Source organism: Schistosoma haematobium, chromosome 5, assembly GCF_000699445.3.
Source record: "Schistosoma haematobium chromosome 5, whole genome shotgun sequence".
NCBI classification, from domain to species: Eukaryota; Metazoa; Platyhelminthes; class Trematoda; order Strigeidida; family Schistosomatidae; genus Schistosoma; species Schistosoma haematobium.
The window spans coordinates 18,967,285-18,993,774 of NC_067200.1; the positions used below are offsets into that span (position 1 = coordinate 18,967,285).

At 38.9% G+C, this 26,490-nt stretch overlaps 3 protein-coding genes across 5 annotated transcripts; all 3 read right to left on the reverse strand.

The window, feature by feature from the left end:
- Nucleotides 1-832: 832 nt before the first annotated feature.
- Nucleotides 833-5,049, reverse strand: MS3_00000727 (uncharacterized protein). The gene has a single exon (XM_051208384.1). The coding sequence runs from the start codon at nucleotides 4,309-4,311 to the stop codon at nucleotides 3,970-3,972; it is 342 nt and encodes a 113-aa protein (XP_051065097.1). The 5' UTR covers nucleotides 4,312-5,049; the 3' UTR covers nucleotides 833-3,969.
- Nucleotides 5,050-7,734: 2,685 nt separating this feature from the next.
- On the reverse strand, nucleotides 7,735-15,155 carry P4HB_1 (Protein disulfide-isomerase). Of its 3 annotated transcripts, XM_051217673.1 has the most exons (7): nucleotides 14,896-15,155; nucleotides 14,528-14,859; nucleotides 14,355-14,495; nucleotides 14,097-14,321; nucleotides 12,405-12,723; nucleotides 11,850-12,025; nucleotides 7,735-11,194 (listed from the first exon to the last, which is right to left on the reverse strand). In XM_051217673.1, the coding sequence occupies exons 1-7, from the start codon at nucleotides 15,035-15,037 to the stop codon at nucleotides 11,081-11,083; spliced, it is 1,449 nt and encodes a 482-aa protein (XP_051065098.1). In that variant the 5' UTR covers nucleotides 15,038-15,155; the 3' UTR covers nucleotides 7,735-11,080. The 3 variants fall into 3 exon arrangements, with proteins under 3 accessions (XP_051065098.1, XP_051065099.1, XP_035586403.2); XM_051217674.1 differs by having other exon boundaries at nucleotides 10,622-11,194; nucleotides 14,355-14,859; XM_035729594.2 differs by having other exon boundaries at nucleotides 10,803-11,194; nucleotides 14,097-14,495.
- Nucleotides 15,156-20,861: 5,706 nt separating this feature from the next.
- Nucleotides 20,862-25,857, reverse strand: MS3_00000728 (uncharacterized protein). Its single transcript, XM_051208385.1, has one exon. It carries the CDS (start codon nucleotides 24,982-24,984, stop codon nucleotides 24,175-24,177), a length of 810 nt encoding a protein of 269 aa, XP_051065100.1. The 5' UTR covers nucleotides 24,985-25,857; the 3' UTR covers nucleotides 20,862-24,174.
- Nucleotides 25,858-26,490: the final 633 nt, after the last annotated feature.

The window sequence follows — 26,490 nt, forward strand, 5'->3', positions numbered from 1 at the left end:
ATCTGCGGTCAAATATTAGTAAGTTCCGAGTATCTTCTATTCTTAGTGGCTACATATGCAGAAATTTATATCAATTACAATTCTGTGTATTAAGTATCTTGATAATGTTAATTAGGATTAGATTAGATTCCTGGTTGCGAGACCATGGATGCTCACTGTTGAGTATTCTTATATCATGGATAGACGGTTGATCAGTTTTCAGTGGCGGTCTAACATTGATCATTTAATGAGTTTATTAAAACTCAACAATCTTCGTAACCATATACTTACAAAGTTGTAGCACACCAGAATTTCCAAAAACCTCAACTTATATATGGTAATTTTTAGTGAACCGTTGATCTGGCTTAAAGTTGAGCGATCGAACTAATATGCCATGTACATAAATCTTCTTATTGATTCTTTATATGACATCTAGGCTCCACCCCGCCCCCCCCCTGTTTGAGCGATGACGGTAATAAAAAGCCTGATTGATTAAAATGTGTTTATTTCAGGGATTCATTAACTCAAACAAAAATTAGAATGAAAAACAAGAAAACTAAGAAGAAACGATGAAGGCAACCGTGAAAACTCACCTTGATAAAGTGTGACTTACTATTTCTAGCCAAACAAAAATAAACTAAATATATGTGATCTATATATGGAAAGCGATACACACGTATCAACATTAGAAACGAAAGAACGGCAAGGTCAAAATATGACTCAAGAAGAATGAATGACTTAGTTTGTTTGAAAGATAAAATTACTCATGAGAGAGTGATATGATGCTGGACACTACAAACTAAGTTAAAATTCTTCAGTATGAAATAATCATGTTTTGTTGAGTGTTAACTATGTTGGTATGATGAAGAGGGACGGTGTTAGAAGTTAGAAGTCAGAATATTTTCTTAACCCTACATTCCTGATCAAATAGTGTGAATGCAATTTTATATGAGTTATTTGCTTCTATGAGAAATCTTTTCGATTTTTAAACTTCCCTGAATGATTTGAGTGTTATCAAAGTTTAATTTTTTGGCCTGATGTTATGTGTGAACATGTGGTCGGAGATTTTTAAAAGATTTTTTAAAATATGTAATAGTTGCATTCACTAGTCAATTAAAGCTAGACCATCATGGAAAACCTGGAAGCACCGAACGGCTCTTTCTTCTTAGTATGAGACTTCTTGGCAGTGCTCATCTGTAATCCCGCCTGTAGGATTCGAACCTAGGACCTATTGATCTCACACGCGAATTCTTAACCTCTAGAACTCTGAGTCGACATCCAACGGTGTTAATGTCTTTTGGATTTCTCAGTGGTCAAATGGATGCTCTAAGATGTTCATTTGTTCTAACCTTAGTATCTCGAGACATTTGTCCCATGTACATTCCGTCACAGTTTGGGCATTTTATTTCGTCGACTCAGAATGTTTATGAATCCCTCGGTATTTTGTGTTTCGTATGAATATACGCAATATGTTATCTATATATAATAATGACTGTTGTGTTCCATGATTCCGGAGTAACTTATGTCTCAACCAGTGTCATCTTCTATTGTGTGAACCAAATTTTTCAAACGATTATTTTGTTTTCGGAATTCTGATTCTGGAAACATTGCATGGCGCGTGAGACCACTAGGTAGTGGGTCATAATCCTGTGGGCGAGATCGTGGATGCGCACTGCTGAGGATTCCTATACTAGGAAGAAGAGGCCGTCCAGTGCTTTCAGGTTTCCATGGTGGTTCAGCTTTAACTGACTCATGAATTCAATTATTATATTACTAAAATCTCCACAAAACCGTCTTTTGATATTAATTTCATTTATCTCCCGTCTTATCTTTTTGTATTTAAAATTACAGTACTTAATGGTATATTCAGTAGTTAAGCTAATCTCGACCATTTTTGTATGTGGATAGGTATGTCAGTCAAGATTCATTGAGCATCATTGAAAGCAAGGTAATTTTTGTATTTTTTAATCAACATTTTTTTGTACCGTTTTGTCTAATAAAAATGATCAAAGTTACAAAGGTTTTTACCAGTCCTTATTTTCTGGAAGGTAGTATATTTCTCCAGTGATCTCTTTTCCTCCAATCTATGAACGTAAACAACTTACAAATTACTAGCTGCATTGTTTCGAACCCTGTCATGGACATCGATAACATGTTCCTAAGCGCGTTAGAGAGTGCTATCAGAGATTATGAAAAGGGAACATACTGTGCTTATGCGGTTCATGATTCTTATTTCTATAAGAATCAGAAGCCATACATAAAATTTATATGTTGGAGAAATGGTGGTAGAACACCCAGTGGATCCGCACAGTCTATTAGACGAAGAGGGTTGACCAGTGTTTTTATCTTTCTCCCGAAGGGCTATTATAAACACCCAATATCCGGCTTTCATCTATTTTAAGTTTACTGAATATTACTGGATTGTTATTTGGGTGAATGTGCACCATAAACATGGATGTAATTGTCTGAGGTACGATAATAATTCATGGATGTGCAGATTAACTGACGTAGAGTTCGAAACCGTCCAAACGCTTCTGATTTCGAGGACAGGGGCTTTCAATATTTCGCACTTTGTGTGCCAATCTTACGTAAAATGCCTGAGACTGAAAGATTTTTTTAACATGAGTCATAAATTATTTTCTCAGGCCAATCTCCAAGGTAATCAATGTGCCTATTAATGTTGTGAGTGGTAGTTGATTATACCAAACTTATATCTCACATCGCATCACTTGGTGAGTTTTGTGTGTTTTAGGTCGAAGAAAAAATGATCCTCAGTATTTTTCCTCCTCAACTACCGATTATATAAATTCAATAGGTCGTTTCCTGGATCCTGTAAGTTTTGACGGGACCTGCAAAACGAATAACGAAAACTTGGCTTTGTATCAGATTTTGTATTTGGACATGAATTCAATGGCAATATCTGTTTACTTATCCTTTATAAGTCGTGAAACTTCGGTTGTGCTGTTATGATTTCTGTCATTCTTCAGGCGCTCAACTGACAATCGAGTGTTTGTTGGTACTGTCACGGATGACTCACTAGAGATTGCTACTGCAATCACGGAAGTACATCCGATCTCGTATCACATTTTATGTCGTTTACACCTGAGTCGTAAAGCAATCACAAGGATAAGTCATTATTTGAGTGAGATTAACCTTAAATTTGATTTGTAGAGTCTGCAATCTGAGATTATACAATTATTCATCCGTCTAATATTCACTCAGAACGTGGACATTCTTTTTTAGTTTCCAAAACTATCTTTCAGTTATTGAAGCGTCGAATGGGACGTTTTATCGATGTGTATAAGATCATAAATAAATTATTATATTTGTAATATCCAAATGAGTAGAAAAATTAGATCTTCTGACGTTTCGTCACCCAGTTTAAGACACTTCTTCAGAGAATAAATGATCAAATCAAAATTAATCCACGTTGAAATAGTACTAGGGAACAACGCGAGAATATAATATGCGACCATTAAAAAAATCAGGTCTGAATGAATCAATGTCATGTCATTTCGGTCATGATGATTTATTAGCGACATGTATGTTAATTTGTGTGTATGTGTGCAGAGTCAGGGATGAAAAACATGTGTGACCTTTATGGCTAGAAAAGATAGAGTTTAATTTGTATGTAAGATAATTGTGTGAAATGTGAATAACATCAGACTAGGTGGCTAGGATAGATAGTCCAAGAAGGATGGATAGTGAGGCCTTCTTTTCTATTGAGAGCGGTAGGATTAAACATTATATGGAATGCTTCAGCTACTCTCATTTCTTTGTAGTTCGAAAAGCGTTTTGGTAATATTTTGATGTTTTTGATATTGATTTGGTGGTTGTTGAAAATGTCGTGAACTGCTATTGCTGACATCTCTGAAGTCTATCCAGTTCTACAGGATTATTAGGTGATTACTTTGTGTACCTAAGATGTTCATTAGCTCGAGTCAAGATTTCACGAAATGACTCTCCAGTATAGAAGCCATCATAATCAACTCATCGTAATTTGAAGACACAGTTCACTGTTGACATAAAGGAGAGTTTTTCTTGTAAGTAAACGAAAGTATTTCGAAATGTGTTCGTTGTTTTGTAATATACCTTAATTCTGTGTTGTTTTAAGATTTTTTGAAGTTCTTCTGTTGTACCATGGCAATATGGTAACACTGCAGTACCAATCCATGTTATTTCATCCGAATTATTATTTATCAGTGAATTGTCTCGTTTTATTTCTTTTGGTTCTCTCCTCTTCGATTTTCTCAACGTTCTACCACCAGACATTTCACTTTCGATTAATGATACATACTTCTTATATCTGTCAATATCAGTAGCATACACCATACCATTAGTATTATGAGTGCTGCTACTACTACTGTAATGAACGAGATCACACACGGGGACAATCAAATGTACTTGAATGCACAATTATAGGATCGCTTAGTAAAATATGATAACCATAAAGTAAATATATCATTTGCAAAATGTCAATCAATCATCTCAAACTTCATTATTCCTTCGTTTTCATATCAATCATTCTTTGTTCTCGTTCTCCTTCTTTAGACATTCTTAACCTTCTATCGTCAGACATTTCACTGAAGATGGCACAGGTATTCAGTGATTGACAACGCTTTAATCAGTAACAACTTCTAATATAACTCGTACCCACCAAGAGAAATCAAAAGACAGAATCGAGGAGATTGGAAGATATATTTGATGACTATCAATATATCGAGAATCGTCTGATCTAATCTGGCTAGCGATTGCAGTAGATGTTAAGCACGGCGTTCCCACTCGTGATCTGGTGCGAATGCATGACCGAGCACCTTCAGCTATGTGAGTCCATTAAAACTAATGCGGTCAGCATCCAATGTCGAAAACTTACAGAGCTATTTATTTTGGGGATTTATTTACCGCTACATCACTTTTGATTGATGATACATCCCGAGCTCCCAAGTTTGGGGTATTTTGAGGAAACTTCTGAAGTCAAATAACTTTCACCAATGTTTGGGGAAATTTGGGGAATTCTGGGGAAAGTTTGGCGAAATCCTCAAAGTCAAGTGACCTTGACCAAGGTCAAAGGGGAATTTTGGGGAAATATTGGGAAATTTGCCCAGGTCTGAGGAAATGTTGGGGTTTTTGTGCCATTTCCCCAAAATCCACTATAGCGGCTTCCCCGAAATTGGGAGCTCGGGATATTACTTATCTGTGTTAACATTGTAGTGACTCACATTTATCACGAGAACACGACTGGTTTAATAAAAACAATTATTATTATAACCAACTGTACCAGTGTTTGTTTTAACGTGCTTTTGTTTGACTGTGCTAATGACAGCTATTTTGTGCTTCCATTCTTTTACTTACACTTTGATTGTAACTTCGCGCGGATTCGGTTACGTTCTGTAACCAAGGTTGTATCCTGGCACGATCTCGGTATCCTTTCGATGCCACGAGATCGCCAGCAAATAAACATCGACTTGGTCCATTAATTGCCTTCTGATATTTGGCTTCTTGGGGATTTTATGGATCTATTTGGTTACGTCCAACCCTCGCCTTCTGATTTATCTGGCACGTGTTTCTTGGTAGCGGTGTTCACAGTTAATCTCAACTCGACGCCACGCTACAATTGGTAATCCCAATCAGACTACAACATCAATAGCACACATTATAACACGATTTATATGGAATTTAGATATTCAGACTAGTAGAAAATACACCATCATAGATCACTTTATCTAAATAACCGTTTAAGGTCAAATCAATAAAATATGGACCCAGTTATTATTTATTTAAAGTCAGCGGAAGTCTACGCACATTGACCTTGAAACTATATATTACACGTACATTCTGTTGATTGGTTAGAAATATGTGTTTTGTTTGTATGTGAACTACATTATTAAAATCTAGCTTAGTTTATACTAATTCATAAAGGAAGTATTAAATTTTTGGCCGACTTTCAGGAATAACTATAATATTGGATGTCGGCTCAGTGGTCTAGTTGGTCAAGGTCCTGGGTTCGAATCTCGCCGGGTGCGGGATCGTGGGTGGGCACTGCTGAGGAGTCCCATACTAGAACGAAACAGCCGTCCAGTGCTTCCAGTTTTTTCATGGTGGTCTAGCTTCAATTGACTCATGATTTCAATCAGTGAAATTTTTAAAATCTCCACAAAACCCCCTTCTGATATTAGTTGGTATTAGTTAATAAATGAAGTATTAAGTTTTTGGCAAACTTCCAGGAATAACTATAATATTTCTAAATGACTAATGGTTAATTTAACAAATCTGATCATAATGACTTCAATTGTTGAAAGTTTAACCAAATTAAAAGATGTTTCTTGATTATTCAAGTATTCAAATAATGTACATTTGTCGTATATTAAAACTGGAAGAATTTCTTAGTTTATGATTACATTTACCTGGTACAGCTGAGGATTGGAAGAGTCAGCTCTCCCTCTCGAAATCCTGTCACATAGATATGCATATACAGCCACTGTCCGAGAAGTCCTACTCATTGCTATCTTGAAACGGGGGGTGTTTTTTCACGAAATTGAGAGGACGAAAGGTGAATGTCCGGTTCTTTAACCGGGCTGTTAGAAAACCCTGATTCCAAACCAGTTGTGAACATGGGCTCCAGTATACTGAAGGAACAAATGGCTTATGAACCAATTGCTGAGGATTGGACTGCATCTCATAATGTTGCTCAACTGTCTTGTGGATCAAACCTTTAGTTCGAATGATTCGGGTGTAGCCCCCTAAGAAAACCACTTGCTTCGGTCTGGGCACCCGGGCAGTCCCACAGTCAACACATAGATCAAATGTATTCGGTGCCCCTTTGTACCAACATTTTTGTGTTCGAATAAATAAATAAATAGGACTGTTAGTTTTCGATTAGTCATAAATTTCAGTTACAGGATCCTTTGACCATACATTCTTATTTCATATGTGTTCTGTACTTTGTCATATAGACCACTAGGTTCTACGAAAGTATTCGTTTATCCACGATCCCGCCTCGCCAGATTCGAACCCAGGACCTATCGGTCTCGCGCTTAACTGCTAGACCACGGAGCCGGTCGGCATCCAACGATATTGATGTCTAAATTCAACTTATCCACGAAATTGAGCGACACATCCACCAATATCATCAGTGAGTTACTATCTCACAACAGACCAGGTTAAACTCCACTGGTCACTGCATCTTACTAGAACTTCAAGAAATATCTCTTGAAGCCAGTCACTAGTGAGCATATGTTGATTAATATCAGAAGGGGTTTTCGTAGTTATTATAGTAATTTTAATAGTTGAGATCATGATTCATTTGAGGCCAGACCACCATTGAAAACCTGGAAGCACTGGACAGCCGTTTTGTCCTATTGTGGGATAAATATTCCTTTAAAACTAGTTTTAATTGAAATTTATCACAAGTTATATGAGAAATTTTAAACATATCAGTTAATTAGCATTCTAGGAAGTGAATGACCTACAAGTATTTCACTAAAAACGCACGATTTTGGTGGAGTTTTGTTGTTTAAGCTGGATGCTTTGGTCGTGTAGCTTTCATTGTTCTTCTAAATGACATCATCAGCACGACCATCCAGCTCAGGCAATAAAACTTAATCAAAATCATTCACATAAGCTACAAATCTACCATCTCAAAAGTACAATTCATAAATTGATAAATATAAAAATCAGTTATTACAAATTTTTATTAACAATACTAACGCATATTGATGAGAACATGAAAAATCCAAGTCATTAACACGTTGTTCATGTAGCACTGTAATGAATGAAGGCTCAGATAATGTAAACCAATTTATTGTATTAAGTAAGATCACACACCACTTATAAAATATGGGTGGATCTATCACCGGGAGAAAGACTTCTCGACATTTAGTATACGGATGATATTGTCTTACTGTGCGATAATCCCCAAGATATGCAATCCGCAATCAGTGTCCGTAGGTATGGTATGTGCTTCGCACCTTCTAAGAGCATAGCACTTTTACAAGACTGGCAGGACCCTGATCCTGTACTCACCCTGAGTAGTGAGCAGATAGAAGTAGTCGAGAAGTTCGTGTATCTGGGTAGCTGCATAAGAGCTGGTGGGGGTGTGAGTGATGAGATCGATTCATGTATAGTGAAAGACAGAGCGGCCTATGCCAATCTGGGCCATCTTTGGCGCCTTCGTGATGTCAGTCTGGCTGTAAAAGGTCGGATCTACAACGCGTCCGTGAGAGCAGTTTTGCTCTATGCTTGTGAAACCTGGCCTCTCCGAGTTGAGGACGTTAGACGACTCTGTGTTTGATCATCGTTGTCTCCGAAGGATTGCTGACATCCAGTGGCACCACCATGTTGGTAATGCAGAGGTTCGGCATCGTGTTTTCGGGCACAAAGACGATAATGCAATTGGTGTCACCATCTTGAAACACTGACTTCGGTGGCTTGGACATGTTCTACGAATGTCGTCCCAGAGAATTCCTCGTCGTGCATTACTTGCCGACTCTGGGACTGGTTGGAAAATGCGGAGATGTGGTCAGTATATGATATGGTTTCGTGGCATGAAAGAAAGCTGTAAAGGACTGGCTTGTGTTGGTCCTTCACGACTCCCTGACTGGGGTCCGAGAGATGGTGCAACACAGTGGCTAAAGACGTTATCAGATATGGCTTAGAATAGAAGCCAGTGGCGATCCTGCTGTAACCTCCTCTTACTTTCTTCATAAGAAGTGGTTGTAAGTTCCTTAACTGAAAGATTTCTTCTGGTTGTACCTTTCCATTTCCCCCATTATTATTATTACACTACCTTACACTAATTTGTGGTCGTTATTGTTCTTTTTACACGCACCTTACATTTTTTTCTCTTTCTATCCTCATTATTACGTATCTGGTGACCCCTTGTACCAATATTTGTGTTCAAACAAATAAGATCTCGAGCTAAGGCTTAACATTGTAATATTGACTTTGTTAACAAACTACGATGAATCTACCGACCAACTCGTGTCACTGAGCCTCTGACTGATTAGCAAGATCTGTAGTGATATTTGGTAGAAATTCTCGATTGTTTCAGATACGATTTATTTATAATACTGTGAATGGTATCTTCTTCATGGATATATTCCTTACTACCAGTTTATATATATAGTGGCTGAACATCATTGACAACGTCCAAACCCTACATACTTAGTAACACGAAGGCATGTACAGCAATTAGTTTGGACTATTTAAATAGGCCCAGCACAATGAAGGAATAATACGGTTGTTTGTTCTTACCAAAAAATAAGCTGGATAGCAGATATCACATTAGGATCACTTTAAAACCGAAACAACACTAAAATTACGTTGCTATCGTAGGAAAACTGCACGTTCACCAACATAGACCGAAATTCTTTGTAACTGGGGTAGGGATCTTGGTATTACTGCATTAATAATTTAAACTCCATAAATTCCTATAAAGAAAAAAAAGCGCACCTAGGTTCATTCATTTCCCAGATTCCCATCAGCGACTCACAATCTTAACCAATAGTACTGACTGGTTGGAAAAGGGACAACATATACTCCAAATCATATTACCAGGGATTTTTTAAATCGTGACTGAGTCAGATTAAAGGGTAATAAATATTACAAGGGTGGGAAACAAACATATTTATGAAACACCGACTTCGCTTGGGTCTTTTGATGAGCATGCCTTCAAGGAAATGCAATGACGGTCATTTGGAGATGTCAATGAGAAGGAACTTGACTGTCGAGAGCCTATTTGAATTTCCTGAGGACGGATAGCAGTTGTGTATATGCAAGAGACGGAACCAGACCTGTATTCGGACGAAATTGCTCCCAAGGCTGGAGTACCTTGTTGAACCTCCAAAACATTCTACGTTGCATTTGAGCTGTTTACTTCGCCCTGCGTTTATGTTCTAAATTAATTGCAGTGGCGTAATACATCGTATTGACCCTCCATTTTCTGAAGTCATGAGTTTACACTCCCTTTCGCTCCATTTACAAGAATGATTATACATTAATTTCACAATTAACACTATAAATGATACTTCGGATTCCTGTGCATCTATCACCTCTAATTATACCGTGTCATCTGAAACCTTGAACAATAAGTTTCTACGGATCTGATGTTAACCGTAAACATCCCGAACAGTATTCATCTTATTCTTCGCACAAAGATACTAACTAATATCACTCAATACCTAGAAGCCTGTATTTTGAACTTAGCCTCAGTGGGCGTGAGATCCTGGCATATGTCATCAGTGAGATACATCAAGTTACTTGATGCCTTGGTCTTTGGAAGCTGATACTAAAAAGCAAACCTACCAAATACTTCTACGGAAAGCATCCATCTAATATATGAACAACTTATGCGCAAAAATTCATTATCTTCAAACCTAACAGCATGTACAAATACTTACGAGTCACAGTGCTATCAAATGTCTTTAGTTTTAAATATTACGATGCACATCACTCATTTTATGTGCGACTGAGCAATATCAACCTGAGTGGAACACAAATTAATTCAATTAAGGATTCTGTTGTCCCACCAATGATACAAGGAAAGGAACATAAACAAATTCTAACCGTCTAGGAAATTGGAAACTACTCAAAAATATTGGTTGAATGACCAATGAAGCGAGTATTCTTTTAAAAGAGATATCAATTTACTGATTTTAGAGGAATGAGTATTAGCACCTATAATAAAAGACTTTACAATCCATCTGAAATGTCAATCCCGACGAATACACCTTAATTATGCTATTTAGTAAAAGCTAATGTAGCATTTGCAATATCTAAAGATTAAATGTAGCATAAATCCTTCCATGTTTACTATACAAGTTGAATTTACAAATAAATACAACAAGTTTAATTTAGCAGAATTCAAAAATGCTTAAAAAGAAAAACAATTAAGATGGTACAAAAAAAAACTTGGGGAACATTTTCACAGAAATGCACTGTCAAAGGGCACTTCATGAACGAATATGTGCCTACAAACAACTAGGTAATGGACAAATGAAACTAAAGCTCATTGCTTTTTGAACATACATGAAAAAAAAAAACAGATCTTTAGAGCAAAGGGATATGAGGACAAAAGCAAAATAAAGCCATTTGAGAAGCAGCTTCAGAGTTCATCCTTTATTTGATCTTCTTGTTTAGTTGCTTCACTGGATTTACCACCAGACTCTACGAACTTTTTCAGGGCTTCAAAAGATCTATCACCTGTGTAATCGATAACCTATAAATTTCAAAATGAGAAGTAATTTTTAGTTCGTTCGAGCTATGAAAACATAAAAGTTAATTAAGTATTTATAAGTTTTGAAAAACTAGGTTTCCCCGTGATAAGGTGACTTAGTGGTAATCTATGAAGTAACTGGCTATCGGATACAGATTTGAGCGTCATGATTCTTGAAACAAAAATCCATAGTTCGATAACATTAACATTTTGAAATGAAGATTCGAAGTCCAGGTGGCTCCTTTTGATGCTAGTGAATTTTCCGAGCTAGATAGTTGAATTGAGGACCTCTCATCATCGTTCTGGACAGTATCGAAGATTCATTTATGCAGAGGAGTGTTTCAGTATATCCACTGAACACAACGAAGAAATGTTTTGAGGAAAAAACTAATCGAAATCTTAAAACTACCAACTGAAAAAAACAGAATGCAAGTATGTAGTGAATACATCAGAACTATTATCCAGAATAGAACAAGATATTTGCCAGAAATGATCACAGTGCAACACGATACCTCAGGTAACAGAACTGTTTGCAGCTTTCGATTCATCACCTATGACATTAAGGCTTAACGAAGAAATGCAATGGAAAAAAGTCATTCGACACTGGCCTTGAAAATGATATTTTGTTGAATGATTATTAAGGTCAATATTTACGTACCTCATCCGAGTTCTTGGGGTAAAACTTCAGAGTTGGAAAACTGGTAACTTTAAGATCTTCAACTTCATTAACTGTAGCATCCATTTTTGCGATCACCGTATCTGAGTTTTTGAAAGTCTCACCCAATTCATCCCAAACCGGAGCAAGAGCCTTGCAATGGCCACACCAAGGAGCATCTAAAAGTTTCCAAAGTTATTAAAAAATCCTTTTAGTCGTTAAACAGATGTTTTATACACTGCTAAAGTATAATATTTTAAAGACATGCGCTATTTTCTTACATATTATTTCAGTTTATTTACTTCGACCGGAAAACACGTAAAATTGAAAGATATAGTGAAAGACAAGAAACCTAAAGATGTGACTCGAGTTCAATGAATGGTATTTATTGGGTTTTTAACACAAAGGTTGACACCGAAGCACGTGAAGTTATTTCAAGAACTTATAATCAAGTAAATTGAAAAAATACATCATTTAGTAAATGTCAAGATTTTAAACAAAATAGTGATTAAACTGGTGAATGAGTTCACAACATATCTACTGAAATGAAGTACTTACACAGTTTGACGAACACGTCTTTTGATTTATCTTTAACTACATCGTTATAATTTTTCCCAACAAGAACTTTAACAGCACCTGTTTGGTCTGATGGTATTTCTTCACTCATAAGGAAAGGCTTGACTTTCCCATCGATTGTTCTTTGAACGAAATCAGACATTGCGGAAACAGAGTAATCGTTAGTATCTGGTTTATACTTAGTTGTTTCTTCACCAAGTTCGATAATTCGGTAAGTTGGGACATCATTTTTCGAAAGCCCGAAAAATTCCAACACACGTAAGTTGTTTTCGACATCAACGTCGACGTATACCACATGGAGCTAGAAAGTAAAAAGAAAAACAATACACGTTCATATTTAAGAATTCTTGGATGCTTTTAAAAGGGGACTATGTAAACTTCATTAGCTATAGGAGGGACAGAGACGTAATAACTTCTCATTACTGAACGGGCTGATCCTAAAGCACGAGTGTAGTGACAAAAAGAAGCGTGAAGACAAAATATAATTATACTTTGTGGTCGGTTCAAATAAAGAATCTGAATTTAAAAAATATGAGAAAAACGTATGCATTGACACACTAACCATTAAAAAGCATTTTTTTGTAGTACTGGTAATTGAATACTCATCATCTACCCTTAGACTCCACTGAAGGGCACTTCGTGATAACGAATAATTAGCTTATTTCTGACTGGTACATATCATTGAATGACGAATCTGCAAGTGCCATGCCTTACTTGTAGTTAAGTTGAACAGTCCATGTTTCTTCGTAGTGAATTTTGCATTCCTGAAAAAATGTCACTCCCCAGATAATCGGTATCAATAATTTCCTAAAAGCAGTCAGGAGCCTGTCTTCCTAGCAACCTTTGAACATTTCAGGAAATAAGTTCTTGATCATGCAATGTCTTGAAAAATGAGTTGTCTTTATCAAACTTGTTGGTAGACCATCATATGATAGATAATCACATATACTAGAAAAGTTTAGCCTGGGTATATTTGTTTACTGCTGAATCACCCGACAGTACTCTATATACACTAAGCAAGATTACTAGTGTGAAATGCGTTAACAATGTCAAAATGTATTAAGACTGTGAATAATGCCATCACTAATTATATTAAGACACTCGTGATAAAGTAACTAAATAGAATGTATGGTCTGGACCATCCTGAAATTAAGAACACTTATGATTTGAAGACTATCCCAGAGCATAAAACTTTATTAAGGTTTCGGAAATATGTACTATTTATGATTCTGTACATACGACGATAAATTGCATGGGAGACGTGGATGATCATAACTTTATTACTGCTAAAATTAATGGGGTTATAACTACCGCCAGAACTAAGTAAGTAATGACAGACTGAGAATCACTAATTAAATATTAATTTGTGCGAAATGTTTACCTAATTTAGAAGCGCCTTTCCCTATATGCACCTGCTTAAGTAAGAAGATTTTCAAATTAATGTGATTCGACACTGCAATTTAGAGACATTATTAGGTATCACGGGTCGGTGTTGCTGGGTTGGAACATTAAAACACTAGATAACAAAAGCCTTTACGCCTCAAAGTTTGACATTGCGTCTAGATGAAGGAAACACTTGATAAGGAATACATTTCCTAATACAACGAAAGGTTATGTAAAACATTATCAGCATGGCTATGAAGGATTCACCAGATGATCCCTACAAATAATTACCTTGCCTTTGAATTGTCTTGCAACTTCCGTCAGCTTACCAACGAGATCCGAGTGGTCTGTTGATTTTGAGAGAAAGAAGACGATGTGTTTTTGAATTGGACTTCCAAATACAATTCCAGCGGTCTTCTGAGAGAATTCTGACACAAGAGGGACACTTTCCACCTGTACGAAATGCTTTAAATTTCCCAGTGTTTCTCCCGTATATTCAACACGATTGTCGTCGAACTGTAAATGACAAGCAGTTAAATATGAACTTACATTTTTAAACAAAACAATTTTTGGTGTCTGGGTGATACCATACTCAGTCAAAATATCACTGGAGTTAGCTATTGCAAAATCAGCATCATCTAACTCGTCGGCCACTTTTTCGAAATCTGCCAAATCCAAGGAGTCCGTATCCTGAAAAGTAAGCTCAACAACCGTTTAATTACCTTGATAAAACCCAATATTGCAATGGTAGCCTTGTCGATAAATTGCTTACAACTATCTAATGACTCAATATACTCCACGGGAGGTTTGGATTTTCTCAAGCACCAGTTTACAATTGCGTCAGAGTCTCTTTCGCCTCCAAAGTCAATGGGTTGTTCGTTTCGGAAGAACTTTAAAGTCGGATATCCCTTGACAGCATGTTTGAACGCAAGTTCGTCTTCGACAGTAGCATCCACTTTAGCAAGTTTGACTAGTGAACCTTTGTCCTTTAACTTTTTGGCTGCTGCACTGTACTCTGGGGCAAGAGCCTTACAGTGACCACACCAAGGAGCATCTAAATAAATCAATCAAATGAAGTGTACCAACTCACAGAACTCAACCAAAACAAACTTATTGTTCTTGATGACATCATCAAAGTTCTTTTTATTTAATACAAGCACATCATCTTCTTCAGTGACTTCTGACGCAGCCAAAACAAGGGAAACAACAACGATGGCAACGGATAACTTCATAGTTGTACGTAGCAATGACACGTTTGCTTACCTGGCTATTTCAACAAACACAACATATAAGCTTTGTACAATCCTCAATTTCCAAGATTTTGTTAGCACGCTTCAAGTGGTTGCAACTAGAATAAAAGAAACATTTTTCAGGCAAAATTTCATTTACATAACCAATAAACCATTTTGGAGGTTTCAGATTTTTAGGACAATCCACTGCAGGTGGACTTGGAAGTACACCCTCAACTTGATGTAGATGCTCATTAGGATTGCTTACTGCACACGACCTTATGTGCTACAAGGTAGTCTGTTCCACAAACGGTCCACAAAATCCACAAGAAACCTACAGTCATCAAGAACAGCACTCTTCGTTTTCTAAGCCTCAAAAGGCACTGGTGTGTGTTATACAAACGCACTGGTAACAGCAGCGCATACAAGCAATGCAAACAAATGAGAAACATTAGCACAAGAACAATGAGAGAAGACAAGCTTTAGTGTCAGGTAAAACTAATCGATAGATTTTATGCGAATACGAAACGCTTATTCCGTAACTAAGCCACCTTTCGACAAGCCAAAACTCGAGTTTGCCAACTCCTAGGTGCCAATGGCCTTACTAACAACAACGGTGACGCTTCTAACCTTTGTAGCGGTGAATAAGTCCCCAAAATAAATAGCTCTGTAGGTTTTCGACATTGGATGCTGACCATATGTTTTAGTGGACTCATCTAGCTGAAGGCGCTCGGTCAGGCATCCGCACCAGATCACGTGTGGCAACGCCGTGCTCAACATCAACCGCAATCGCTAGCCAGATTAGATCAGAGAATTCCGATATATTTGTAATCACCAAATACACTCTTCCGATCTCCTCGACTCTGTCTTTTGATTTCTCTGGGTGGGAACGAAATATATTAGAAGGTGTTACTGGTAGAAGCGTTGTCAAACACTGAATACCTGTGACATCATCATTGGTGAGACCGTCGTGATCTGGTACACCTTATTGCAACTGTGAGTCTGTTCCTTTTTGAGATTTTTATATATCATTGCCTTATTTTTTATTTTTTTTAAACATTGTGATTTTTTTTTCGTATTCCGTCTTGGATATATATATATATATATTTTCCCCTCGTTCACTATCGTACTTCATATTTCATCATGACTGAACAGACACCTAAAGTACTCAAGCTTAAGACCTTGTCCCCACCTTCGTTCCAACTGATGCCTTTCTGGCCCGACAACATCGAAGCCTGGTTTTGCTACGCAGAAGCCGACTTCTCCGAGCACGGCGTGATCGACACACGTGCACAATTCCTCGCAGTAGTCAAGGCACTACCGCGCGAATTCAATAGGTACGTAACACCTAGTATGTTTACTAGTGATGTTTCCGAACCTTACGAAATCTTAAAACGCTCGATTCTCAAACGAGGAGACCTAACCGATCGACAAAGGTTAGATCAACTCTTCAATAACATCAACCTGCAACACGGTTCTGCGACAGACATGTTGCAACGGATGAGAGAGGTTATAGGCCCAAGAACTTTCGACGAAGGTCTATTCAAACAACTCTTTTTGTCAAAACTCCCCCAACAGGTGCAAGCAGTTCTGGCCTCGTTCCAGAACAACTCCCTAGACGAGCTAGCTGAATCTGCCGACCGTATTCTAGAAATTACGAAACCTACTACCGAGGTATTTTCAGTCAAAGAAAAACCTCAAACGACTCAAAATGATATAACCGACTTATGTCACACACTCACGCGTTATCTTAGTCTTCGTACCGACCGTAGGAGATCGCGCACACCACGTAGAAGCATTTCTCGTAAGCGATCTGTCTCTAGACCACGAGAGACAGATAACCCCGACTGGTGCTGGTATCATAACCAGTATGGAAAGTTTTCCAGAAATTGCAGAAAACCCTGCAATTTTCCCAACACGAAGCCGACTGATTCGAAAAACAATTCGGGAAACTTCCAAGCCGGCACGCGTTAACGGCAACCGTAGCCGGCAAACACAGCCGTCTGTTATACGTCACAGATGTGACAACGAGAGTTCGCTACCTCGTCGACACTGGCGCAGAAGTTAGCGTTCTCCCAGCGAATCCTAAGGACCGGCTTAACGAATCGCCTCTAAACTTACAGGCGGCAAACGGAAAACCGATCGCTACATATGGCAAAAGGTACGTCTACCTTAACGTGGGTTTACGCAAACCCATCCACTGGATTTTCGTTGTTGCAGATGTATCTATGCCAATCATTGGTATGGATCTTCTACAACACCATAATCTGATCATCGACACGCGCAAACGGAGGCTAGTAGACGGAAACACTAATTTATCCGTTTGCGTAACTTCTTCTTCCGGCTGTAGATTATCCCCAGTCACAATTAAGCATAGGATAGACCCACTCTATCAGCCACTACTCGACAAGTATCCTGAGATACAACAAACGCAACCGAGATTACCATGTGTAACCAGCAACGTTACACATCACATCACGACTACAGGACCACCTGTATTTTCTAAAGCACGCCGACTAGCTCCTGAAAAGCTGAGGTTGGCGAAAAACGAGTTCGACCATATGATAGACTTAGGAATCATACGACCGTCAAGTAGCCCATATGCATCTCCGTTGCACATGGTCCCTAAAAAGGACAGCAACGATTGGCGTCCAACTGGTGACTATTGGCGATTGAACGCGAAAACTATTCCCGATCGTTACCCGTTGCCCCACATTCACGATTTGACAGCTACCTTGAAAGGTACAACTGTCTTTTCGAAAATCGACTTGGTTAAAGCGTATAACCAAATCCCTATGGCTACTGACGACATTCCGAAAACCTCCATCATTACTCCCTTCGGACTCTATGAATTTTTGCGAATGCCTTTCGGTCTAAGGAACGCTGCTCAAACATTCCAAAGATTCATAGACGACGTTTTTCGAGGTCTCAACTTCGTACACGCGTATGTTGACGACTGTCTAATTGCAAGTCCGAACAGAGAAACACATCTCAAGCATCTGGATCTTGTTTTCGAACGGTTACAAAAACATGGCATAACTGTAAACGTTCAGAAATGCCAATTCGGAACCGACTCATTAAACTTCCTAGGACACACTATAGATGCTCAAGGTATCCGACCCCTTAGAACCAAAGTGGCGGCCATTCTGGATTACCCAGAACCGACCACCGTCAAGCAATTACAAACGTTTAACGGCCTCGTAAGTTTCTATAGACGTTTCATACCGAAATGCGCATTACTTATGAAACCTCTGACCGACCAACTTCGTGGAAATGCGAAATCCATTAATTTGGACGACACCGCACGAAAAGCATTCTCCACAGGTAAGGAACTGATCGCTAAAGCAACAATGCTCGCACATCAGGACACCGAAGCACCCATTAGTATCGCAGTAGACGCATCCGACTCGGCAATCGGAGGAGTCTTACAACAATGGGTTAACAACTCATGGCAACCCTTAGCATTTTTCTCTAGACGGTTGCTAGACACTGAATCGAGGTACAACACATTCGGTAGGGAACTCCTAGCTATGTATTGTGCTGTACGACATTTTCAACACTACATTGAAGGTCGTGAATTCACTCTTTTCACTGACCATAAACCACTCACCTTCTTTCTAAGCTCTACTTCAGACAAGTACTCTCCCCGTGAGTCTCGACAACTGGACTACATTTCGCAGTTTACTTCGGACATTCGACACGTTTCTGGAGCAAACAATTTAGTCGCAGACGCCTTGTCTCGAATAACTTCCTTGAACAGTTTCCAAGGAATCGACCTTCTTAAGCTCGCCCAGCTTCAAAAAGAAGACACTGATCTTCAGCACGAGTTATCGTCCACAACCCTTAAACTACGCATCAAACAGATGGGAACAGGTAAGGAAACCTTACTTTGTGACACATCTACAGGTAGGGATCGCCCAATCGTGCCGAAACATTATCGACGCAATGTCTTCAATACATTGCACAAACTTTCTCATCCAGGTGTTCGTGCAACCATCAAGCTCATAGCAGAACGGTTTTGCTGGCCTGGCATGAATAAAGACGTGAGGGAGTGGGCACGCTCCTGTGTAAGCTGCCAAAAATTCAAGGTTATCAGACACAATAAATGTCCCTTAGGCTCGTTTAAAACTCCCGATGCTCGTTTCGATCATGTTCATCTGGATTTGGTAGGACCTTTACCAGATTCAAATGGATACTCTTACCTCTTAACCTGCGTAGACCGTTTCACTCGATGGCCAGAAGCAGTACCTATCAAGGACATCACTGCTGAAACAGTGGCCCGCACATTCGTCGAACGATGGGTAGCAAACTTCGACTGCCCTTCAACCATCACTATAGACCGCGGACGTCAGTTTGAATTTGAACTTTTCCGTCGTCTGACCACACTACTAGGAACCACTCGCTTCCGGACGACTGCCTACCATCCACAAGCAAACGGGTTGGTAGAACGCTTTCACCGACAACTAAAAGCTTCACTATCAGCTGCAAACGTTTCACAGTGGACCGACGCTCTTCCACTCGTCTTACTAGGTATCCGCAATGCAGTGAAAGCTGACATTGGATACACTGCGACTCAACTCGTTTATGGAACGACACTTCGACTTCCAGGAGAATTTGTGGATCCTTCGTCCTCTTCAATGAACATAGATCTAACCTCCTACACGAACAGGCTTACAATCGCAATGCGTTCAGTTAAACTTGCTTCCACTCGACCACAATCCACCGATGTTTTCGTTCAACCTGACATACGATATAGTACACACGTTTTCGTTCGTCGAGACTCGCATCGACGATCTTTCGAATCAGCATACGAAGGACCTTTCAAAGTTCTTCAACGCCAACCGAAGTACTATATAATCGATAAGAACGGAACCAACGGTAGCATCAGCATCGATCGCCTCAAAGCAGCGTATTTAGAAGGAAATCCTATCTACGTCGATTCTCCTACGGTACAATCGAACGACACGACTCCACTCATAATTCCTCAACCGACAACCAACACTGGCGATGATACTCCGAATGTATCTGAAAACAAACTTTAAACGACGCGTTCTGGAAGAAGAGTTAGATTTCCAGAGCATTTAAACGACTATTGCACGTAAGGCACTACTAGATATTTAATATTATCTCGATCTTTCTTTTTACGATATATATATTTTTTTTAAAAAAATACAATTTTAATATGCTTATATATTTTTATTTTTTATTCCAAAAAATACAAAACAAAAAAACAAATTTTTTTTCTATCGATATTACGTGTAAATTAGTTAAGATTCCAATTTTTTCGCCGACATTTTGTTTTTACGCACATACGAGTGTATTTCGACATGCACTTACATTTTCTTTTCCAGGCCGGCTGGAAAAGAACGAAAACGTTTATGAGGAGTCGAAATTTTCATCATACTTTTTCTTTTTTTACTATGTTGTACCTCGGTCCCATATAGTAAGGAAAGACGACCAGACGCTGCTAATCCTTGCAAGCTATCAGAAGAGTGTTTACCAACGACAAACTCGCTGGGTTTAAACTTCTGGCTGGCCACGTCTTAGGGTCATCACTAACCCACTAGGGGGGGGAGTGATCTGTAGCGGTGAATAAATCCCCAAAATAAATAGCCCTGTAAGTTTTCGACATTGGATGCTGACCATATGTTTTAGTGGACTCATCTAGCTGAAGGCGCTCGGTCAGGCATCCGCACCAGATCACGTGTGGCAACGCCGTGCTCAACATCAACCGCAATCGCTAGCCAGATTAGATCAGAGAATTCCGATATATTTGTAATCACCAAATACACTCTTCCGATCTCCTCGACTCTGTCTTTTGATTTCTCTTGGTGGTTACGAATTATATTAGGTGTTGCTGGTAGAAGCGTTGTCAAACACTGAATACTTGTGTCATCTCCTCCTTCATCTACTGGGATTCAATGAATTGCATCCTAGGTTACCAGAGGAACTTTCAAATTTCGTCGCGATTTCATTAAGCATAAGTTACAGTCTATCTTTAACCCATCCATTACCGAAAGACTGGAGGAACGCCGTAGTAAGTTCCACATTCACAAAACGTATGAAACCTGAGAACTATGGACCCCTAAGCTTAACCAGCGTGGCTGTTAACATTTTAGAAAAGACTATCCATAAATTATTAAAGTATCTCTTCGGAAACCAGGTTCTTTCTAGAAAGCAGTATGGTTTTAGAACGAGTTATTCTTGTCTCACTGACTTATTAGTAGCCTGTGAAATTTGGTGCTCATTAAAAGATCACAGGTTACCTAGAGAAGTAGCATACATTGACTTTAGCAAAGTTTTTGACAAAGTTTCTCACAAACGACTGCTACATATTTTAAGTAATATCGGGGTCAGAGGAAGTTTATTAGTGTGGATAAAAAGCTTCCTAGTTCAGCCTCAACATGAGTACGGGTTGTTGTTAAATTTAAACGGCAAAGATGATATAGTAAAATACATTTATAAGCTAGGTTAACGTGTAGGTTGATGAGGAACAGAAAAAACAAGAAAAACTTGGCCAAGATGTAAAATATTTTTGAAGTTGGGATGACTTATAGGACTTCAGTTAGAAATATGACGAGTTATAAACTTTCCATAAGAAGCTGTTTAAGTTAGCCTAGCGATATTTGTAAGATCCAATCTATGGTTTGGACTGCTGAATAGCCTTCCAGGTACGTTAGACACGCGCCTTTGCCCGTCAAAATCAAAACAAGTAATCGGGTAAATAGCGGTTCTATAATTCACCATAAATTTATATGTAAATCGTTACCTAAACAAATATTACCACCCGGCTATTCAACCAATAATTGTTCTATCAATAAAATCTAAATAACATTAAATAAAGTTAACAAAAGATGTGGGAAAATTACCAGTTACAACAGTGAACGCTACTCTATCCTGACTGGATAGATCACATACAAAAGGAGGAGCGAATCAATATGGCTGCTGCCAAGAACAAGCGTCAAATAAAACAACGCAGATACAGTTCGGGAAGAAGCACAAAAACTTAGTGAAGGCGTAATAAAATAAAAGCTATGATAAAATGCAAATATTAACGATTCAAATGTAATCAAAAAACTAACAATGTACAACTAAGGGGATCAATAGGAACAAAGTGCAAGTGTATACATGGAGGGATTTTCACAAACACACAAAGCATTCAAAATGGATCTTACAATATTTATAAATCTGTGGCAAAGATAATTTGAACTAAGAAATGCTGAATAATTTTTTGAATCTAATGTACTTCGCCTGTAAACAACAGACTTTTTCATAGTTGCATGTTGTAGTATAAAGCTGTTAAGTATATCTCATCCCGAAGTCATTCCTAATTATTATAATCCCACTCTGTTCAACTCCTAAGCAATCTTCACTTAGATTTCCATTTTTTGCGTTTTAATAATAAAATCAAAATTTTTGAAATTATTACACATATTTTTCGATCAGTTGTTGCCGTTTTCCTTTTGACTTATTTTTCAGCTTATCGATACCCGGACGATTCTTATTGTTCTTTTGGTAAACTTCGGCGCTCAACAGTCCCACTCGATATGGTATCGAACCGACGTCACGTTGATTCTGGTGGGAGAGTAGTAGAGTGACGTTGGGTTTTAATTACACACTCCTTGAAGCTAAACACGAGATAACTGGGAAAATATATGTTCAACATTTGACGCGGAGAGAAGACCAACAATGAAGAAGCCGGGAAGAATTAATTCAATTCAATCGGATGGCATGATTCAGCCTTGCAAACTTGGTCGTTTCAATGTAACTCGTCACCTTTATTTATATCAAATATATCGTTCTATCTTCAGTCTTATTGTGTCCTCCGTTATATATTAGTGATTATTTTGATACGATGAGTCAGAGTAGGCAATGATGTGCCTTTCGCATAAGCTCTTATAGACTAGGCAGTTACATCATGACAAATGTTGGATACATATTTTTCCAGTTATCTCGTGTTCATCTTTGTTCATTTTTGGTAGGTCCTGATATACGAAATCGACATGTATCCTGGACCAGGGATACTCAGACTGTGGCCATGGGACCGGCAGTACTTTCGCGTTACACTTGGCCGCTTGCTGACATATTTCATCGCTTCCTTTGTGATGGAGTCGTTCTTGGATTCAGATTGTGTTTCAGCTGCTGAGACTGGCAAAGCACGAATAGCGGATGTTAGGTTACATTGCACGTGGTCGTCTGTCATTAGGGAGGCAATAACTGCATCTTCACCGGCCGTATGGTGTTCGCTGACAAGTCGTGACAAGGCATTAGCCTGACCAAACTGTTGAGCGCGCCCGTACTGAATGTCAAAATCATAATCCGAAAGTATCAAAGCCCATCGCTGGAGACGGTTTGCAGAATGGGTTGGAACACTAGATTTCGAACCGAAAGTTGTGAGAAGAGGCTCGTGATCAATGAGAAGAGTAAATCTTCGACCGTACAAGAATTTGTGGAAACGGCGTACTGAAAACACAAGTCCAAAAGCTGAAGCGTCTGCGGCGACAATGACAGGCATGGACGGATCGTAGTGCGTCAGTAATAGTTCAGAGCTTATGACTGTTTTCAGCTAGCATAATGCAGCTTCACATTCTTTTGTCCAGTTCCGGCTGGTATTCTTATTCATAAGATGATTTAGCGGAGCGCGTATGTCATGCATCGACGGAACTGAAGCTGGATAGTAACTAATTAATCCCAGGAATGATCGTAGCCCAGAAATATTAGTGGGAGTCGGCATCAGTTTTATAGCTCGAATGTCCTCAGGATCTGGTCCGCGACCTGTGGTATCAAAGATGAATCCTAAGTATTCAACTGACTTCAAGAAAAGCCGGAATTTTTCTTGGCGTAATCGGAATCCGTCATCGCTTACGCGTTGTAGTGCAGCTGTCGTGCGTTCTCGAAGCTGTTATAACGATGTGGCAACAATTAAGATATCATCGAGATAAGTTGCGACCCCCGGAATACCCGATAGAATGGTATCGATTAGCTGCTGAAAAATAGATGGGGCTGTTTTAACACCGAATGGTAGGCGATTGTACTGAAAAAAGCCGCGCTGAGTATTTGTGGTAAGTAACTCTCTTGAATCCTCAGCCACTTCCACTAGTAGATAGGCATCAGCGAGATCCAGCCTTGCAAAGAACTTATCACCATTTAACATCATAAACATCTGAAGTGACTGGCAGTGGGCAATGGTGCTGTTCAAGAGCTGCGTTAAGACCTATGGAAAAATCTGCGCATATTCGGATTGTGCCATTAACCTTCTTAATAACCACAATAGGTGCAGAATAAGAAACAGGTGTAATAACTCTCTGAAGTTGAAGGCGGTTGAGTTCTTCGTCAGCTTTCGATAACGCTGCGTACAACACTGGTCTCTTTGGACGGAAGACAGGTTTAGCTCCACGTTTCAGCCGAAGTGTTGCTTTCATAGCAATTCGCTGACCCAATACAGGCTGGAAAATGGTTGAAAACTCCACCATTAGTTCTTTTGAATATACTTCAGGTTCATGAGGTTGTTTCACTAGATGGCATACGGTGCTTAACGGAACGTCAGTTAAATGTAGTCGGTCAAACCAGTTTAAACCAAGTAGATTAATATAAACTGGTGTGATGTAAGGTACCCCGGTAAACGTCGGATCGTGAAAAGAAACTTTGCAATCCGGTTGTCCCAACAAACGTAGATAATTACCCCATGAATTTCGAGGTTTGTGTGTTGTTGGCACCGTGCATGGTCTCTCCATTCTGATCCAATATGTTCGTGAGAGAATTGTTACGTCAGATGCACTGTCTATTCGCAATCTAAATGGGCGCCCATTAATACTAAGGGTAATAAATTTCCTCTCAACTGGGGTTGAGTTCTTACAGCTTAGTATTAGACTCAACGAATTCGTGTTAAATCTAGGGGTAGGCTCGCTGGCACCTCTGGAGCTGCACGGCTTTTTTTCGACAAAAACCATCTTTATGACCCATCACATTACATTTCCTGCACCGATGTTGTTTATGTGGAAAGCTTCGAACAAAATGCCATTCACTGCAGTGCCAGCATGGGGAAGGAGGATATGTTTTTGTCTGTTGACCTGAACTAGATATCGTTGAGGCAGATTTATGAGAGTTGGGTGGTTGTTGGACTACATGAACTTCGGTACGATCCGAACCACCACGTTAGACCATCGTAGTGTCACGCTGTAGATTGATTAGACGTTGATATTCGTTTGCAATATCATTAAGAGTTAGTTTTAGGTCTTGGTCCAATCTACTTAGCAAACGTGTTCTAATGTCAATGAACTTCTTTGATGAGAACGAGGGCTTTAAATTGGTCTTCAGTAAGTGACTTCAATCGGAAGCGTTCTCATTCTCGGTTGACGATACCCACATGTGTGAAAAAATCAGCATCTTCGTTCATGGTGAGCTTCAAACATCGATAGCGCGTATTGAATAGTGAGGAGTTGTTTCCGAATTGTTGGCTCAATCACTGGACAGTGTTCGAGAATGAGCGACCGCGTGGGTTTAGAGACAGAATTAGGTTGCAATACCTGTCTAGTTCACTAGAACCCGATTTTCGAAGCAGCAAGTATACCTTCTAAGCATCATCCTGATTAGCAAAGTCAAATCTGAATAAGTCTTCGTAACGTCGAAACCACATATCAAAGGTGACATTGGATTCCGGATCGTAATGAGACTCGGAGATACTGTTAGCGATACCATCAAGTGATGGTGCAATAGTAGTAGGATTAGAGCTGCTTGGTTAAGTATTTGGCGTAAACTTTGTACCTGCTAACATATGAATAAGCTTTATCTGCTGCTCGAGTAATAATTCATGTTTGGAAGAATCCATGTTTCCGAAGCCACCGTCGCCAAATTTGCTAGGGTTGAAGCTATCACGAGTTCACTTAATCTGCGATCGAGAAACAAGACTCGGTGACCAAAGACCAGTAAGCTAGTTATTGATGTGTCCCAGCCCCGCTAACTAGAATAAAACGTCCAAGCTTGGAATGGGGAAGTATATTCTGCAAACAGCCAGAAACGAGTGATAACAACAAACGCAATTCAAAACGCATATATACAGTACAAAACCGTCCTTGGAGAGTGTCACAAAATAGCATACCAACGGACCAATAGCGTTTAAGATATTTCCCAGTGTGAAATACGACATGAAGGTGACAAGAGTGCCTTTGACGCGAAAATAAAGAAATTCAAATTTTCTAAATAAAATTACAAAATTAGATCCTTTTCAAATGAGTTCTGGGGATCTAACGTACCCATACTCAAATATACGTCTTGAATTGTGTTTTTTGTTATCGCTCGTTTCCGGCTGTTTGCAGAATATACTTCCCCACCCCAAAAAAAGGACATGAAAAATTTAAAATCCACATATCAACACCGGATCTTTAAAAAGGGGAGGTGTGTTAAGTCCTGATAAACATAATGAATGATAACTTTGGGATCATTTTATGGGCCAATAC